This window comes from Cololabis saira, chromosome 3 (genome assembly GCF_033807715.1).
Source record: "Cololabis saira isolate AMF1-May2022 chromosome 3, fColSai1.1, whole genome shotgun sequence".
Taxonomy (NCBI): Eukaryota; Metazoa; Chordata; class Actinopteri; order Beloniformes; family Belonidae; genus Cololabis; species Cololabis saira.
The window spans coordinates 45,766,952-45,783,877 of NC_084589.1; the positions used below are offsets into that span (position 1 = coordinate 45,766,952).

A 16,926-nucleotide genomic window follows, 5' to 3' on the forward strand; every position below is an offset into this window, starting at 1 on the left:
TGCGCTCCGGAGCCGATCTGTGCACCCGCCGCGGGGCTGCAGCGCCCGTCGCGCAGCATCCGCCGGGTAGATCCGGCTGAAATTCCGCTGGTCGGTCCCCGGGAGTCCCTGCTACCAGTCCAGGCCGGTTCCTGCGGCCCCGGCCGGTTGGAACCGGTCAGATTCCCCCGTTAAAGCCGCCGTGATGCGCGCTGCTCAAGCAGCGCTGCTCCCGGGCGCCCGGTGTGGCTCCGGGGCAGCGTTCAGCATCTGCCGGGTAGATCCGGCTTAAATAGTGCATAAATGTTATTTATATACAACTCATATTTTATTTTTTTAACAATAAAGTTTCCATTTGTGAAAATTCCGCTTTCACCTTTTAAATTATTATTTTTTTTTTTTAGTATTTGATTATTTTGCGTGCCGTACCACTAGAGGGAGTACCACAGTTTGAGAAAGGCTGGTCTACAGTCATGTCTGACTATAGATTTCACCCTTAATATCATTCAGTATCACACAGGCTTGAATGACATTGAAGAGAGAGAGAGAAACAGAGAGATGGGGAGTGAGTAGTGAGTTTGCGCGCAGTTTTAATACACGCTTCTGAAAGACGGTATTTGCTCCGCTATTTTTGCGTGTGGCAAATACCGCTGGCCTTTGTGAATTAGGCGCTTTTTGCAATGAGGCTTATTTGCATAGAAAGGGGGCAATTTTGCGCCGAATGTATGAATATTACCTAATTTGCATGCATGCAAATGGCACTGGCGCAGACTGCCACTATTTGCTTGGCAGCGCAGTTTGTGGAGCAATTCGCCCTTTGCGGGTGCTTTGTGAATTAGACGCTCTCTTTTTGTCTCATTTGCACCGGTTTAGCGGCCGCAAAAGCCGCGCAATCCTTTTGTGGATTTGGCCCCAGGTGTTCATTTTATGTGTCAGGCGCAGTAAAACGAAAAAATCTAAATGTCAATTGTTTTTAATTTATTTTATTTCTACTGTCTGACTAACAACATAAAGGAGTTTAATGACATGTGGTGTGTTGACAAGGTGCTGTGTTCAGTGGAGGGCAGCATGCAGCTCTTTGGAAATATTCTGAGTTGAAATTTATTGGTTTTGTATTGTTTTTGTTTCTACTGAAAGTTTTTGTCTGTGTGTTTGGTTGGACATGTTTTTCAGTAAATAAAAGTGGTTTGAAAAAATCAAAAAAACTCTCTGTTTCACACACACACACACGCACACACACACACACACACACACACACACACACGGTCATTAATATTCATTCATTAAACCACAATATTTTTTCTTCGTCTCATTAATGTAATGTACCATTGCTGTGGATCTTGTCTTTTATAATAATTATTATTAAACAAGATAACATTTCAAACCTTTTAATGTATTATAATTGTTTTGGGGTTTTCTAGATAAAGAACACACATATTTGGATATTATACAACTGATTCTGAGAAATCGTTTTTATATTGACATTGATGAACATTTACAATGAGAACATATGACCTTGGTTCTAACTCCTGTCTAAACTTAATTGTGTTTTACTGCGGGCGGTGCTCCCTTGCTGAAGGGGCGGTATGGCCTGCAAGGGTGGTGGTGACAGAGGCTGCCTTTACTGGTCTCCGGGCTGTGGATGACGTGTTCCCGGTGGTGAAGGGAACATGGGAGGTTGGGATGGAGGGGCCTGGTGTCCTCTCCTCCGGTAGGAGGACACCATTCTCATCATTGTCTCTCTTCTTCTGCCACACGATAAGCGGCACTCAGTGAGATCAAGTGCAGCAGCCCCCCCTGGTGGCTGGATGTTCTTAAATCAACCACTCTGTCATGAAAACCTTCAGACCAGTGCTACATCTTTTATTATTAGTACAAATGTGAGGATTTTGAAGTTCTGATTATTTTTATACCTGATCATTTCTACAGATGTGGGACTTCATGATTTGCTAAAAGTGTTATGGTGGTTGAGTTTCATATAAATGGGACTTGATTTGAAGATGTTCATGATTTGCTACTAAAATTTTACGGAAGTGATCATATGAAAATTGGAAAAAATTAAACTGATTTAAGAATAAAAAATGTTTCATTCTGAAATATGTTTTGTAGCATGATAAATAAATTTGATAATTATTTTGAGGAAATGTTGAGGCAGCGCTTTTAATGAGTGGATATCAAATATTGTCATCAAAAGGGAATTTTATTCAAAAAATAACCCTTCTTAGTACAGTGTAAAATCAACAAGGCCGACCCCCGGGACCCTGAACATTAAGAAGCAATTGTAGATGATGGATGGATCATCTTATTCATCTTGGTGAGAGCTCACACATAGACAAACCATTTACCATGACAGAAACCTGACAGTCCAGTAGTGACGTCCTGGTTGGAACAGGAAGTGGGTGTGAATAAAGACCAGGATGAACCCTGGCTGCACAGCAACCTTGTGCTCAGATCTGTCAGCAGGTTGTAACTTCATCTCGGCTGATTGCAGCTCAGTGATTCCTCTCTGACATCACAGTTGGTCACATGTGCAGCAAACTAACTGCAGCTGACATGAAGTGAATGATCTCAGCTGAACTGAGCTGCAGAGAAACAACATGCTGCTGTTCACCGTGAAGCTCTGACTGGAAACAGACAGAAGAACAACATGTGGATCCTGGAATAACGGCAGCTTCCACCTTTAAAGGACTGGAAGAGGAAGAAGTTTCCAAGGAATCATTCAGAACAGTTTCACCAACATGTGATTCAGGTGATCTGATGGAAACAGAGACAGACATGTACAGACTCAACTATCCGTCCAACAGAGACAGTTTCTCTGACAGGAGGAGACTCTTGAGACTGAACTCAATACAGAAACACTGAAGAACCAGGATTGAACCCGAACCTGAACCCAGGAGAGAGGGGTTCAGTGAATGTGGTGTTGAAGGTGTGGAGGTGGATCAGTCTGTCAGAGGAGACGCTGTAGAAGGACAGAGTTCCAGCAGGAACGTCCACATACACTGCTACTCTGTCAGAGACTGAGGAAGAGGAGGAGGATGATGTTACTCTGTTATTGTGCCAGACTTGGTACCGACCATCATCAGAACATTCCAGACTCCAGGAATGATCGTTCATTCCAAACCTACAGTCATCAGAGTCTCCTTTCCTGCTGATTGTTCTGTAACTCACTGATACAGAAACTTTTCTTCTCCACTGGACCTCCCAGTAACAGCGACCCGTCAGAACTTCTCTACACAGTAGCTGGTACCAGGAATCAAACCTGTCTGGATGATCCGGATATGACTGATACCCCCAGACAAACATCATCTTCCTGTTGTTGTCAGACAGATTGATGTGTTTGTTGACTGTGTTTGTGTCAATGGTGAGTTGACAGGAATCTGAAGGAGAGAACAAACAACCCAGCTGCAGTTATTATTGATCTGTCATTGATCATTGATGGACTCATGAATGAGTGATGTGTCAGTGTGAAGATGGATGAATGTGTGAATGAAATAAAAACATACTTACACTTCCTCAGATCTGGTGTCAACCATTGTTGTCCAGCAGGCTCCACCCTGAAAGGAGGAGGGGGGTCAGACCAGCACAGTCTCTTTCAGAAAATATGGACATTACATGGCTCTCACACACTGATGAAGGAACAGTCCAACGCTTGGACAGATGCACTTGAATGCCTATGTTGCAGGGCGGCACCAACATGACCCACTGGGCAGTGCCTCTCACCCTTCTTCTCCTCTCCTCTTCCCTTCCTCTCTTCTCCATTGCCATTTTTATTTTAAGTATCTCATAGCCATCATTTAGTCCATTGTTCCAGTAGTTTCTTGTGCTTGCCCCCTTCTTCCTCTTTTGTGCATGTTTGCAGGCCGGAGCCTCGGGAGCTGCGTGCTGGCCTGCACCCCACCCCCCCACCCCCACCCCCCCAATTGAATTGAATTGAATTGAATTGAATTGTTTTTTTATTTGTCACCGGTCCTGTTCATAATTTTTATGGACAGGATTTCTAGGCGCAGCCAGGGGCCGGAGGGGATCCGGTTTGGGAACCTCAGGATTTCATCTCTGCTTTTTGCAGATGATGTTGTCCTGTTGGCTTCATCAGACCGGGACCTCCAGCATGTGCTGGGGCGGTTTGCGGCCGAGTGCGACGCGGCAGGGATGAGAATCAGCACCTCCAAGACCGAGGCCATGGTTCTCGACCAGAAAAGGGTGGCATGCCTTCTCCGGGTGGGTGGAGAAGTCCTGCCTCAGGTAGAGGAGTTCAAGTATCTCTGGGTCTTGTTCACGAGTGAGGGAACAATGGAGCGTGAGATTGACAGACGGATCGGTGCAGCGTCCGCAGTAATGCGGTCGATGTACTGGACCGTCGTGGTGAAGAGGGAGCTGAGTCGAAAGGCGAAGCTCTCGATTTACCGGTCAATCTACGCCCCTACCCTCACCTATGGTCATGAACTTTGGGTAGTGACCGAAAGGACAAGATCGCGGATACAAGCGGCCGAGATGAGTTTCCTCCGCAGGGTGGCTGGACGCTCCCTTAGAGATAGGGTGAGGAGTTCGGTCACCCGGGAGGAGCTCGGAGTCGAGCCGCTGCTCCTTCACGTTGAGAGGAGTCAGCTGAGGTGGCTTGGGCATCTGTACCGGATGCCTCCTGGACGCCTCCCTAGGGAGGTGTTCCAGGCATGTCCCACCGGGAGGAGACCCCGGGGAAGACCCAGGACACGCTGGAGAGACTATGTCTCTCGGCTGGCCTTGGAACGCCTCGGACTCCCCCCGGAGGAGCTGGAGGAAGAGCTGGAGGAAGTGTCTGGGGTGAGGGAAGTCTGGGCATCCCTGCTGAGGCTGCTGCCCCCGCGACCCGGTAACGGAAAAGCGGGAGAAGATGAGTGAGTGAGATGATGAGTGAGTGAATTGAATTGAATTGAATTGAATTGAATTGATTTGAATTGAATTGAATTTTGTAATTTATACCTTCCTCTAAGAGGACTAGCATCAATATGTCGGGTGCAGGTATCTGTATTTTACTTAGGAACACTGAGTAAAAGGAGTCAGGAACACTGATGTCCTTCTGTCTTCATACCTGAGAGTGTCCAGTCTCCAGCGGGGATCCTTCAGTCCAGCAGACAAAAGCTTCACTGCTGACTCTCCTGGATGGTTGTAGCTCAGGTCGAGCTCTCTCAGGTGGGAGGGGTTGGAGGTCAGAGCTGAGACCAGAGAAACACAGCCTTCCTCTGAGATCAGACAGCCTGACAGCCTGCAGACACACAACACAACACACATGCAGAGACTCTGAGAGAACTGCTCTGAGACTAAAGCTGACTCTGTCCTCGCGTTCACCTGATGATGGTGCTGAAGGAAAAGTCAGAGGATCAGCAGAAACACATCAACAATCTTTCAATATCAACTACAGTTCTAACGGTCAACAGTTGAACACTTGGTGGATTCTGACCTGAGAGACTCCAGGTGACAGTGTGGACTCTCCAGTCCAGGACACAGCTTCTTCAGTCCTGAATCCTGCATGTGGTTGTTACTCAGGTCCAGTTCTGTCAGACTGGAGGACTGAGAGCTGAGAACTGAGGACAGATCTGCACATATATCCTCTGAGAGGTTACAGTCACTCAACCTGCAGAGCAGATTAAAGAGAAATGATGAGGTTATTTAGGAAAGTTTGTGTATAACATTTCATGTACAAGACAACTGAAAGTGCTTAAAATAAAAACATTTAAAAAAATGACTTAATATTAAATAATTTAAATGCAGTAATTAAAGACAGACAGAACTGAATAATTTTTTTTTTCTTTTTTTTTTTTTTTTAATTCCTGATTATGGAATCATTTTTCAAAATGTTTCAAAATATGCCTATTTGTGGAAAAAAAAATATGTAGTATTTGAGTTACATGAAAGCTTGTTATTTGTTTTCTTCCTAATTGTCCTTGTGGTCAAGAACCCCCAACACAAAAATGGTTTGGCCGCTGATCAAAATTTGACGTTATCATTTAATTCAACCATTAGAATGGTCAAAATGTCCGGTCAGCACAAGTCCGGTGCTCAGAAAAGAAGAGAAAAGAGAAGAAGAGAAGAAGAAAATAGAGGCCTCATAGATTCTCTACACTAATGTTCTAATGTTCCGAGATTTGTATCTCACTATTTGGATGAGCTGCCACCTGTGACTTTTACTAACATGGACGTCTGCGGCTTGCTCCGAAAAGTAGAGCAGCTACACACTGAGGTATCTGCCATGAAACATGCGTTACACCTGCAGACTGAAACGAGCAAAGGTTTGCGTGCAGTCACGGCGGACGTGAACCGTCGGGTTTGTGCCCTGGAGCAGCACGCTGACCACGGCCGTGCTGGCTTCGTTGCGCCGGTGAGGCGGCTGGACGCAGAGAATGCTAGTGCCGCGCATGCTACCAACTCAGCGGCTGTTGGAAGCGCTGACGGCTCAACGGAGGTGACTGAAACTTCAGATGACAGACGCCGAGGAGAGGCACAGGGACCGCTGCTTCTAACAGTGGAGAGTGCTACACCAGCAGTTAGCTCTGGATTAACGACGCACTCGCCTGGGTCTCCAAAGTGGAGCCAAGTTGTGAAAAAGGGGCAACGGAAGCGCACAGAGGATGCCCAACAGGGATTACGCACCGGCAAATCTGTGTTGGGACAGAAGAAAGCTGGCAAAACTATTGTGGGCACTGGAGCTGCAGGAAACATCAAGATGATAACAACTAAACGGGTGAGTGTCTTTGCAACTAGGTTTTCACCCAACATAGACGCTGAAATACTGCGCGCTCATCTTGAGAATAAACTTGGACGTGATGTGTCATGTGAAAGGATTGTTACTGTAAACAACAGATACGCATCGTTTAAAATATCCGCTGAATGCAAAGAAGTTGGTGATATGTACAACCCAGAGCTCTGGCCGGAGGGAGCGTATGTGCGGCGTTTTTATGAACCACGTAAAGCTGGAGTCATTGGTGCTAGTGCTAATGCGGCTACTCTATTTGCTGGGGCTACGAGTGTGCTCGCTATTGGCATGAACGCCCAAGTCTGATGTTGCTATGGATATAAGCGTCCTGTCATACAACTGTCGTGGCCTGCGCTTAGGTCAAAGTGCTGAGGATAAAGCTCGCCGCATTATTGTCGATCAGTTCTTGGAGCACTGTGACATTCTGTGCCTACAGGAAACGTTCCTAGCAAAGCAGGATTTAAAGGGACTAAACTCCATCAGTGACAATTTTCATGGTGTTGGAGAGTCAACCACTGACCTCAGCCTGGGTATAAAAAGGGGCAGAATTCCAGGAGGTGTGGCAATTCTGTGGAATAAGAAACTGGACTCAGCGATAAATGTCGTTAGGCTTGGTGTGGACTGGTGTATTGCTATACATTTGACACAGCGTGATAAGGAATTTATCATTTTAAATATCTACACTCCATATGAATGCCATCATAATGAAGAAGACTATGTAAATAAACTTGCCTTTATTAGTTCCTATTTACAAAATGAGTGTTTCACAAATATTTTTATTGTTGGGGATATGAATGCAGACATTTCAGACAAGAGGTACATTTTTGCTAATCACCTAAATCATCTCTGTAGAGATAATAATTTAATACTTTCTAGCAGAGAGTTCTTGCCAGCCGAAAGCTATACACATATAAGTGAGGCCTGGCACACCACGTCTTGGTTAGACCATTGCCTCTCTACAGCTGATGCTCACGCATCTTTGGCACACATGGAAATCTTATATGATGTATCCACTTCTGATCACATTCCTGTAAAAATGGTTATTAGATCTGAGTACATACCTGCAACTGTAAAATGTGAAAATAACTCTAATCTTGGTAACTTGGACTGGTCCTCTCTTTCATGTGAAGACATTGCTTCCTATTGTGAATATACTGATCAATTATTGAGCAATATATATCTGTCTAGAGAGGCACTCATGTGTAAAAACAGTAATTGTACAAACATCAAACATAGAACAGATATTTCTGCACTGTATACGGATATTGTCTCAGCTTTACTTGAAGCTAGTAAGCCTCACCTAAAATGTAAAAAGAGAGGAAAAGCCCGGCCTGGTTGGAATACTTATGTGGCTGAATTCTATGCTGAGGCTCGTGAGGCTACTAAATCTTGGGCAATGGCTGGTAAACCAAGACAGGGGCCCATTTTTGAATATAAGAAGAGTACAAATGCAAAATATAAATATGCAATACGTTTCATTAGTAAAAACGAGCAATGTTTGAGGGCTGACTCTATGGCCAAGAAACTTTTAAATAATAATAAAGCTTTCTGGAAAGAGGTGAAAGACATTAGTAACAGCAAACCCTCCTTACCATGTATAGTAGATGGAGTCTCTGGTGCAAATGCTATTGTTGAGCTCTGGCGACAGCATTATAGTAAATTGTTTAACTGTGTTCGGTCTAAAGGCTATCAAGTAGCTAATGTTGAAAATGTAGATTCAATCAAGTCTCATGAGGTTTCTCAAGCGATTAAAAACTTATCAGTTAATAAAACAACAGGTATGGATTCTGTCTCGGCTGAACATCTTAAATTTGCAAGTTCAAGGTTAGCTCAACTTCTTGCCCTATGCTTCACTGCCCTCATGGTCCATGGGTTTCTTCCAGACTCTATGATGACAGTGCTGCTGGTTCCTGTGGTTAAGGATAAAGCAGGAAAAGTGGGTTGCTCAGATAACTATAGACCTATCGCTCTTGCTAATATATTGTCGAAAGTTGTTGAACAAATTCTCCTGGAGAGAATTAATGAATTGATTATTTCTACAGATAATCAATTTGGTTTTAAACCGAGACACGGTACAGATATGTGTATATATGTTTTAAAGGAACTGCTGAGTAACTATAAGAGAAAAATTCATCTGTTTTTATGTGTTTTTTAGATGCGTCTAAGGCATTTGACCGGGTGAATCATGGGAAATTATTTAAAAAATTGGGTGCAGCAGGTGTCCCTAATTACATAGTCAGAATCCTGTCCTATTGGTATGCCCAACAGACCATGCAGGTTAAATGGGACAACTGTATGTCTGCTCCTTTTCATGTCAGTAATGGAGTAAGACAGGGGAGCATCTTATCACCTATTTTATTTAATTTCTACATGAACGATCTATCAAATAAATTAAGCTTATGTAAAACTGGCTGTATGGTTGGCAGTACAGTGATGAATCATCTTATGTACGCAGATGATTGTGTGATTTTTAGCCCGAGCTCAGCTGGTCTGCAGCAGCTCCTTAATGTGTGTTCTGTGTATGGAGAACAACAGGATGTAAAATATAACGATTCAAAAAGTGTTATTATGATCTGCAGAACCGTGGAAGATAGACATATGATTTTTCCTGACTTTAAACTGTCAGGTAATGTCCTGAATATCTGTAGTGAAGTGAAATATCTTGGTCATGTGATCACAGACCAACTGACAGATGACGAGGACATATATCGTCAGTGTCGTATGTTGTATGTGAGAGCAAATGTATTGTCACGTAAATTCGGTTGTTGTACTGTTGGAGTGAAGTTGACTCTGTTCAAAATGTATTGTTCACCTTTGTACACTGCACATCTGTGGTTGACCTATAAAAAAGCCAGCCTTCAGAAACTACAAGTGGCATACAATGATGCTCTGAGGATACTGTTAAAAAGGCCCAGATGGACTAGCGCAAGTGAGATGTTTGTGAGTGCTGGAGTGAACACACTGCAATCTGTTTTGAGAAATATAATGTACAGGTTTATTTGTCGGTTAAATGATTCTGAAAATCAAATTGTTGTGGTACTGGTGAACATTATGTACAGTGCCACACGCTGCACGTCTCAGTTTTGGGAACACTGGTATAAGTGTCTCTTAAAATGAGTCATTAGACTATTTTTTATCTTTGTGTTTTTTTAATCTTTTTTGTACTGTGTGTCTTTTGATTGTATTTTTGTATGGACCTTGAGTCTGGAATAAAGCATATCTATCTATCTATCTACACAAATACTTTAAAAAGGTGGTGACGGTGAAGCTGGAATTAATAAAGTCAGCTTAGAGCAAGGTAAGACACAGCGCAGCCAACGTTTACCAACCTTGTAACCTAACCTAACCTAACTGGCTATCTCTAATGTTAACGTCCATTAGCTTGTATAAAAACCTGAAGAGCAGAGGGAGAGGAGAGAAAGATGGAGAAGGAGAGATCCGGGCGCAGGGGGGCCCATCTTAGATTATTTTGTCCCGGGCCCCGGCAGGACTGTCAGCTGCCCTGGGTAGAGGTATAGCTGTGATTAAACACTGCAGGAAGTTTTTGCCAAATGATTTGATTAAACAGGTGATACACACATCGGTCTTGTCAAATGTAGATTATTGCTCCATGATTTTGTCCAGTACAACCAAACGTAACCTGGTCAGGATGCAGGTAAATCAGAACAAAGCAGTTAACTGGGTCATTCAGCGCCTTTAACAGACCAGTGGAAGTATAATGAATCCCCATCCATCCTGGTTAAGTGGAGAATGTAGGATGCAATATTCATTGATGAGTCTAATCAATAAAGTAGTTATGACTAAAACACTAGAAACATTTTACAAGAGATTATAATTTTTTTCACACACAACAATCATTTTTTTAAAGGCGAACATCAGCAGGTTTTTTTCTGTTGTATCCATGTAGAAGTAACTTAAAACAGAAGACAATGAATCACAGAGCAATGGTGGTGTGGAGTGAATTACCAGACCTTTAGACTTTAGATAATATGATAAGCTTTAAGAAGAAGCTCTATATATATTTGTTTACTCAGAAGAATAAAATGGACTGTTAAGAATTGAGCTATTAATTTGTTTATTGTGTTGACACTGTTTCATTTTCCTCTATTTCTTTTGTGTTTGTGTGTGTAGTCTTGCTGAAGGGGGTGGGGGGTGTTAAAATATGAACAGCACATGATTATTTGTTCTATCTCTCACTGTCCAGAAAGTTGTTTTGTTGAAAAATGGAAAATGTTTTTTATTCTTTTTAAATTGAGCTATGGATTTTATTTTTCTTAATATCTTGTTTGAGAGTGTGATGAGAAAATGTAAATCCTGACTTTAAAAAGAGGAAATGTAGATTCATAATGCCATTGTGCTGATTATAATGTTGTTTTTTTAACTTTGAGCAGGTGTTCTAGTGTCTGTTGTCTCTGAGTTGTGAGCACAGCACAACAAACATGCAGAGACTCTGAGAGAACTGCTCTGAGACTAAAGCTGACTCTGTCCTCATGTTCACCTGATGATGCCGCTGAAGGAAAAGACAGAGGATCAGCAGAAACACATCAACAATCTTTCAATATCAACTACAGTTCTAACGGTCAACAGTTGAACACTTGGTGTATTCTGACCTGAGAGACTCCAGGTGACAGTGTGGACTCTCCAGTCCAGGACAAAGCTTCTTCAGTCCTGAATCCTGCAGGTGGTTGTTACTCAGGTCCAGTTCTGTCAGACTGGAGGACTGAGAGCTGAGAACTGAGGACAGATCTGCACAGATGTACGCTGAGAGGATACAACCACTCAACCTGCAGAGGAGATTAAAGAGAGATCATGAGGTTATTTGGGAAGGTTTGTGGATTACATTTCATATAGAAGACAACTCAAAGGGCTTAAAATGAAAAGATTTAAAAAAATGAATTAAAGATTTAAGAATTTACAAGCAGTAATTAAAAACCAACAGACACAAGTAAATAAAAATATTTTCAACTTCATTTAAGGCTATAGAGAGTTTCAGCATCCCTGATGCATTCTGGGAGTTTGTTCCACACGTGAGGAAAAAAAGCTGAACGCTGATTCATCATGTTTGGTTCTAACTCTGGGTATAGAAAGTAGGGGTGTCCCTGACGACCTGAGGGTTCTGGTTGGTTCATCATGGACCAGGAGATCAGAGATGTATTTTGATCCCAAATCATTCAGAGAATCATAAACCAGCAGCAGGATTTTAACATCTATTATGGGACAGACAGGAAACCAGTGTAAAGATCTAAGAACTGGAGGGGTATAGTCCACTCTCCTCCACATGTTCTTTAGGTCCATAATGACCATAACGTGACATAGAATAAATTAAGCTGCTATGGTTTTGAATCAGCTACTATTGCATGTGGTAACAGTTATTTGTCTGATAGGAAAAGCATTGTTTACTTTAATGGTAGTGATTCCAAGCTGAGAGCCATGAATTGTGGGGTTCCCCAAGGGAGTTCTTTGGGTCCGCTTTTATTTTTTAATATTCATCAATGATTTACTATTTATTCTAAATCATGCCACCATTGCAATGTATGCTGACGACTCGACAGTTTATACATTGGCAAATCTGCCGGCTGAATTAACTTGAGATTTAAAGGGTGGGTTTAAAATTAACATAAAAATCGATGATAAGAAACAAATGAGTTCTGAATAAGCTGAACAGAAAGTGTAGTGTTTTAGGTTTAAAACATTTATTAAGAAAATACCCTGTGCTATGCTTAACTATGGGTGATGTAGTGATAGAGCAAGTAACAGAAGTGAAGGTATTAGGGATGTTGTAGAGAGTCAAATGTCCTGGAATAGACAAGTTGACCAAATAGTGCAGAGAATGGGTAGAGTTATAGCTGTGATTAAACACTGCAGGAAGTTTTTGCCTAATGATTTGATTAAACAGGTGATACACGGATCGGTCTTGTCAAATGTAGATTATTGGTCTGCAATTTGGTCCAGTACAACCAAACGTAACCTGGCCAGACTGCAGGTAAATCAGAACAAAGCAGCTGACTGAGTCATTCAGCGCCTTTATCAGACCAGTCGAAGTAATGAATCCCCATCCATCCTGGATAAGTGGAGAATGTAGGAGAAAATATTCATGGAGGAGTCTAATCAATAAAGTAGTTATGACTAAACACCAGAAACATTTTACGGAAGATTATCATGTTTTTCACACACAACAATCATTTTTCAAGGCGAACATCAGCAGGTATTTTCTGTTGCTTCCATGTAGAAGTAACTTAAAATAGAAGACACTGAATCACAGAGCAATGGTGGTGTGGAGTAAATTACCAGACCTTTGGACTCTAGATAATATGATAAGCTTTAAGAAGAAGCTCAAGTTTATTTGTTTACTCAGGAGAATAAAATTGACTGTTAAGAATTGAGCTATTCATTTTTTTATTCTGTTAATACTGTTTCCTTTTCCTCTATTTCTTTTGTGTTTGTATGTAGTTTTGCTGAAGCGATGTGGGGGGTGTTAAAATGTGAACCGCACATAATTAGTTGTTCTATCTCACACTGACCAGAAAGTTGTTGCGTTGTTGAAAAATGGAAAATATTTTTTTATTCTTTTTAAATTGAGCTATGGATTAGATTTTTCTTAATATTTAGTTTGAGATTGTAATGATAAAGTGTAAATCCTGACTTTAAAAAGAGGAAATGTACAGTCATAATGCCATTGTGCTGATTATAATGGGTTCTTTTTTACTTTTAGCAGGTGTCCTAGTGTCTGTTGTCTGAGTTGTGAGCATGTACTGTATGTTTATGTATTTTAATTAATGATAATGTTGTAATTCAGCTGAGGGTTCTGATGACACCCCAGAGAAACTGCTGTGAAAGGTCAGCAGCTAACGGGGATCTAATAAAACAACCAAACAAACAGTTCTAACGGACAACAGTTGAACACTTCTGGATTCTGACCTGAGAGACTCCAGGTGACAGTGTGGACTCTCCAGTCCAGGACACAGCTTCTTCAGTCCTGAATCCTGCAGGTGGTTGTTACTCAGGTCCAGTTCTGTCAGACTGGAGGACTGAGAGCTGAGAACTGAGGACAGATCTGCACAGATGTTCTCTGAGAGGTTACAACCACTCAATCTGCAGAGGAGATTAAACAGAAATTATGAGGTTATTTAAAAGTTGATTATGTCTTTTAACAAAGAAATAAATGATATAATATCTATGAATGCTGATTATTTCATCTAATAATAAGTATTCATCATAGTGATCGCTGCATTTCTCTTCTCTGCATGTAGTTTCCTGAGATGAATCATTGATGAGAACTGGTCCCACATGAAACTGAATTTAGTTGAACAGTGAATTTAACTGGTTTCCACCAAGAACACAACATGTGATTGTAATTAAAACAGATGTGTCCGTGTTCGTCCTTACACAACTTTCTTGGAGGCTTTGACCACCGGCAGCAGCCTCCGTAGAACCTCCTCTGAAGCTGAGTATTTCTTCAGCTCAAACACCTCCAGATCTTCTGATGACAGTAAGATGAAGATAAGAGCCGACCACTGAGCAGGAGACAGTTTACCTGTGGAGAGAAGTCCTGACCTCAGGGACCGTTGGACCTCCTCCACCAGAGAACCATCGTTCAGTTCATTCAGACAGTGGAACAGGTTGATGCTTTTCTCTGCAGACAGATCCTCACTGATCTTCTCCTTGATGTATTTAACTGTTTCCTTATTGTTCTGTGAACTTCTTTGTTTTGGTTCCAACAGACCTCGTAGGAGAGTCTGATTGGTCTCCAGTGAAAGACCCAGGAGGAAGCGGAGGAACAAGTCCAGGTGTCCGTTGGGACTCTGTAAAGCCTTGTCCACAGCACTCTGATGGAGGTCAGTCACGGCTCTTGTTTTAAACCACCAGAAGGTGTTCTTTTGTTCCTTCAGCAGGTTGACTCCAGACTTGATGAAGGTCTGATGGACATGAAGAGCAGCCAGAAACTCCTGAACACTCAGATGGACGAAGCAGAAGACCCGGTCCTGGTACAGGCTGCTCTCCTCTCTAAAGATCTGGGTGAACACTCCTGAGTACACTGAAGCCTCTCTGACATCGATGCCACACTCTCTCAGGTCTGGTTCATAGAAGATCAGGTTTCCTTTCTGCAGCTGCTCAAATGCCAGTTTTCCCAGAGACTCCACCATCTTCCTGCTCTCTGGACTCCAGTGTGGATCCGTCCCAGCTCCTCCATCATACTTGACCTTCTTCAGTTTGACCTGGACCACCAGGAAGTGGATGTACATCTCAGTCAGGGACTTGGGCAGCTCCCCTCCCTCTCTGGTTTCCAGGACTTTCTCCAGGACTGTAGCAGTGATCCAGCAGAAGACTGGGATGTGGCACATGATGTGGAGGCTTCGTGATGTCTTGATGTGGGAGATGATCCTGCTGGTCTGCTCCTCTTCTCTGAACCTCTTCCTGAAGTATTCCTCTTTCTGTGGGTTAGTGAACCCTCTGACCTCTGTCACCATGGAGACACACTCAGGAGGGATCTGATTGGCTGCTGCGGGTCGTGTGGTGATCCAGAGACGAGCAGAAGGAAGCAGGTTCCCCCTGATGAGGTTTGTCAGCAGCACATCCACTGAGGTGGACTCTCTAACATCAGTCAGGACCTCATTGTTGTGGAAGTCCAGAGGAAGTCGACTCTCATCCAGACCGTCAAAGATGAACACGACCTGGAACTCTTCAAAGCTGCAGATTTCTCTGGTTTCAGGGAAGAAGTGATGAACAAGTTCCACCAAGCTGAACTTTCTCTCTTTCAGCACATTCAGCTCTCTGAAGGTGAATGGAAGCAGTAACTGGATCTCCTGGTTGGCTCTCCCTTCAGCCCAGTCCAGAGAGAACTTCTGTGTTAGGACTGTTTTCCCAATGCCGGCCACTCCCTTCGTCATCACTGTTCTGATTGGTTCATGTCTTCCAGGTGGGAGTTTAAAGATGTCTTCCTGCCTGATGGTAGTTTCTGCTCTGTGTTGTTTCCTGGATGCTGCTTCAATCCGTCTGACTTCATGTTCACCGTTGACCTCTCCAGTCCCTCCCTCTGTGATGTAGAGCTCTGTGTAGATCTGCTTCAGAAGGGTTGGGTTTCCTGCTTTAACAATCCCCTCAAACACACACTGGTACCTCTTCTTAAGCTTAGACTTCAGACTCTTTTGACAAACTGCAGCAAAAGTACCTTAATAAAAGTGGAAAAAAGAAACCAATTAGGATGTGAACCGACACTGATCAACTCTAATGTTACGATGAGCTGTCCAATATTGGGTAGAATCACTTTTACCACCAAAACACTTTTGAACATTCAGGATGTGAAAGTGACAAGAACATCTGGGGGTCCTGGAGTTTCTTGTACCAGGATGTTAGCAGGAGAGCCCTGATGGGTTGTGGGTTTGTGGGTTGTTGTGTTCTTGTTATTGTTGTGGTGTCTGTGAAGTGGATTTTCCAGGTTTAGGACTTGAAAACACCAGAAGATGATCTGATCAAATTATCTGTAGAACCATCAAGACAATCTGAAGCTCAGCAGGATTCCTGGAAGAGGAAAACCAGGACTAAAATCTACCAGTTATCTTGTGATGTTGGTCAGTAAAACATATTTATGCTGTCCTGTACAGGGAGGGTGGTACTCTAGGGGGGTACCATGTGGGGGTGAATGTTGGGGCTGATCTGTGAATGTTGTTCATCTCCTGAGGCATTCTGGGTCATTTATCCAGGAGTTTAAATGGTCAGAGAAATCCTCTTACTTCTCTGCAGACGCTCAGCCAACTCCTCCTGCTTCATTCTCCTCAGGAAGTTCACTGTGATCTTCACAAACGCCTCTCTGCTGCTCTTCTGCTCTTCATCCTCACCCTCCAACAGATGCTCTAGGGATTCTGGGTAATCTGGACTCAGACCCCTCTGGATCTTCTTCAGCTCGTTCTTCACAAACATGACAATGTTGTCCTCCAGCAGCTGGAACAGAAGACCACATGAAGGACACAATCAGACTGAAACCACGGAGACAAACATCAGGTCCATGTTGGACAGACTAACAGTCCACTGGTCTCCAGAGACCAGCATGGAGACAAACATCAGACTCATGTTGGACAGACTGACAGTCCAATGGTCTCCAGAGACCAGCATGGAGACAAACATCAGACCCATGTTGGACAGACTGACAGTCCACTGGTCTCCAGAGACCAGCATGGAGACAAACATCAACAGAACAGGTGGAGAAGCAGTTGTTGTTC

At 43.1% G+C, this 16,926-nt stretch overlaps 1 protein-coding gene across 1 annotated transcript in view; it reads right to left on the reverse strand.

Moving 5' to 3' along the window:
• Window positions 1-1,379: 1,379 nt before the first annotated feature.
• The window catches only part of LOC133440468 (NACHT, LRR and PYD domains-containing protein 3-like), a 28,533-nt gene continuing 12,986 nt past the window's right edge, over window positions 1,380-16,926 (reverse strand). The window contains exons 6-13 of the mRNA XM_061717727.1: window positions 16,441-16,648; window positions 14,096-15,878; window positions 13,628-13,801; window positions 11,320-11,493; window positions 5,417-5,590; window positions 5,048-5,221; window positions 3,487-3,533; window positions 1,380-3,356 (exon numbers count right to left, since the gene is read on the reverse strand). Coding sequence (XP_061573711.1) covers window positions 2,824-3,356; window positions 3,487-3,533; window positions 5,048-5,221; window positions 5,417-5,590; window positions 11,320-11,493; window positions 13,628-13,801; window positions 14,096-15,878; window positions 16,441-16,648 — 3,267 coding nt within the window. The 3' untranslated portion in view covers window positions 1,380-2,823. The remainder of the gene's footprint in view (window positions 3,357-3,486; window positions 3,534-5,047; window positions 5,222-5,416; window positions 5,591-11,319; window positions 11,494-13,627; window positions 13,802-14,095; window positions 15,879-16,440; window positions 16,649-16,926) is intronic.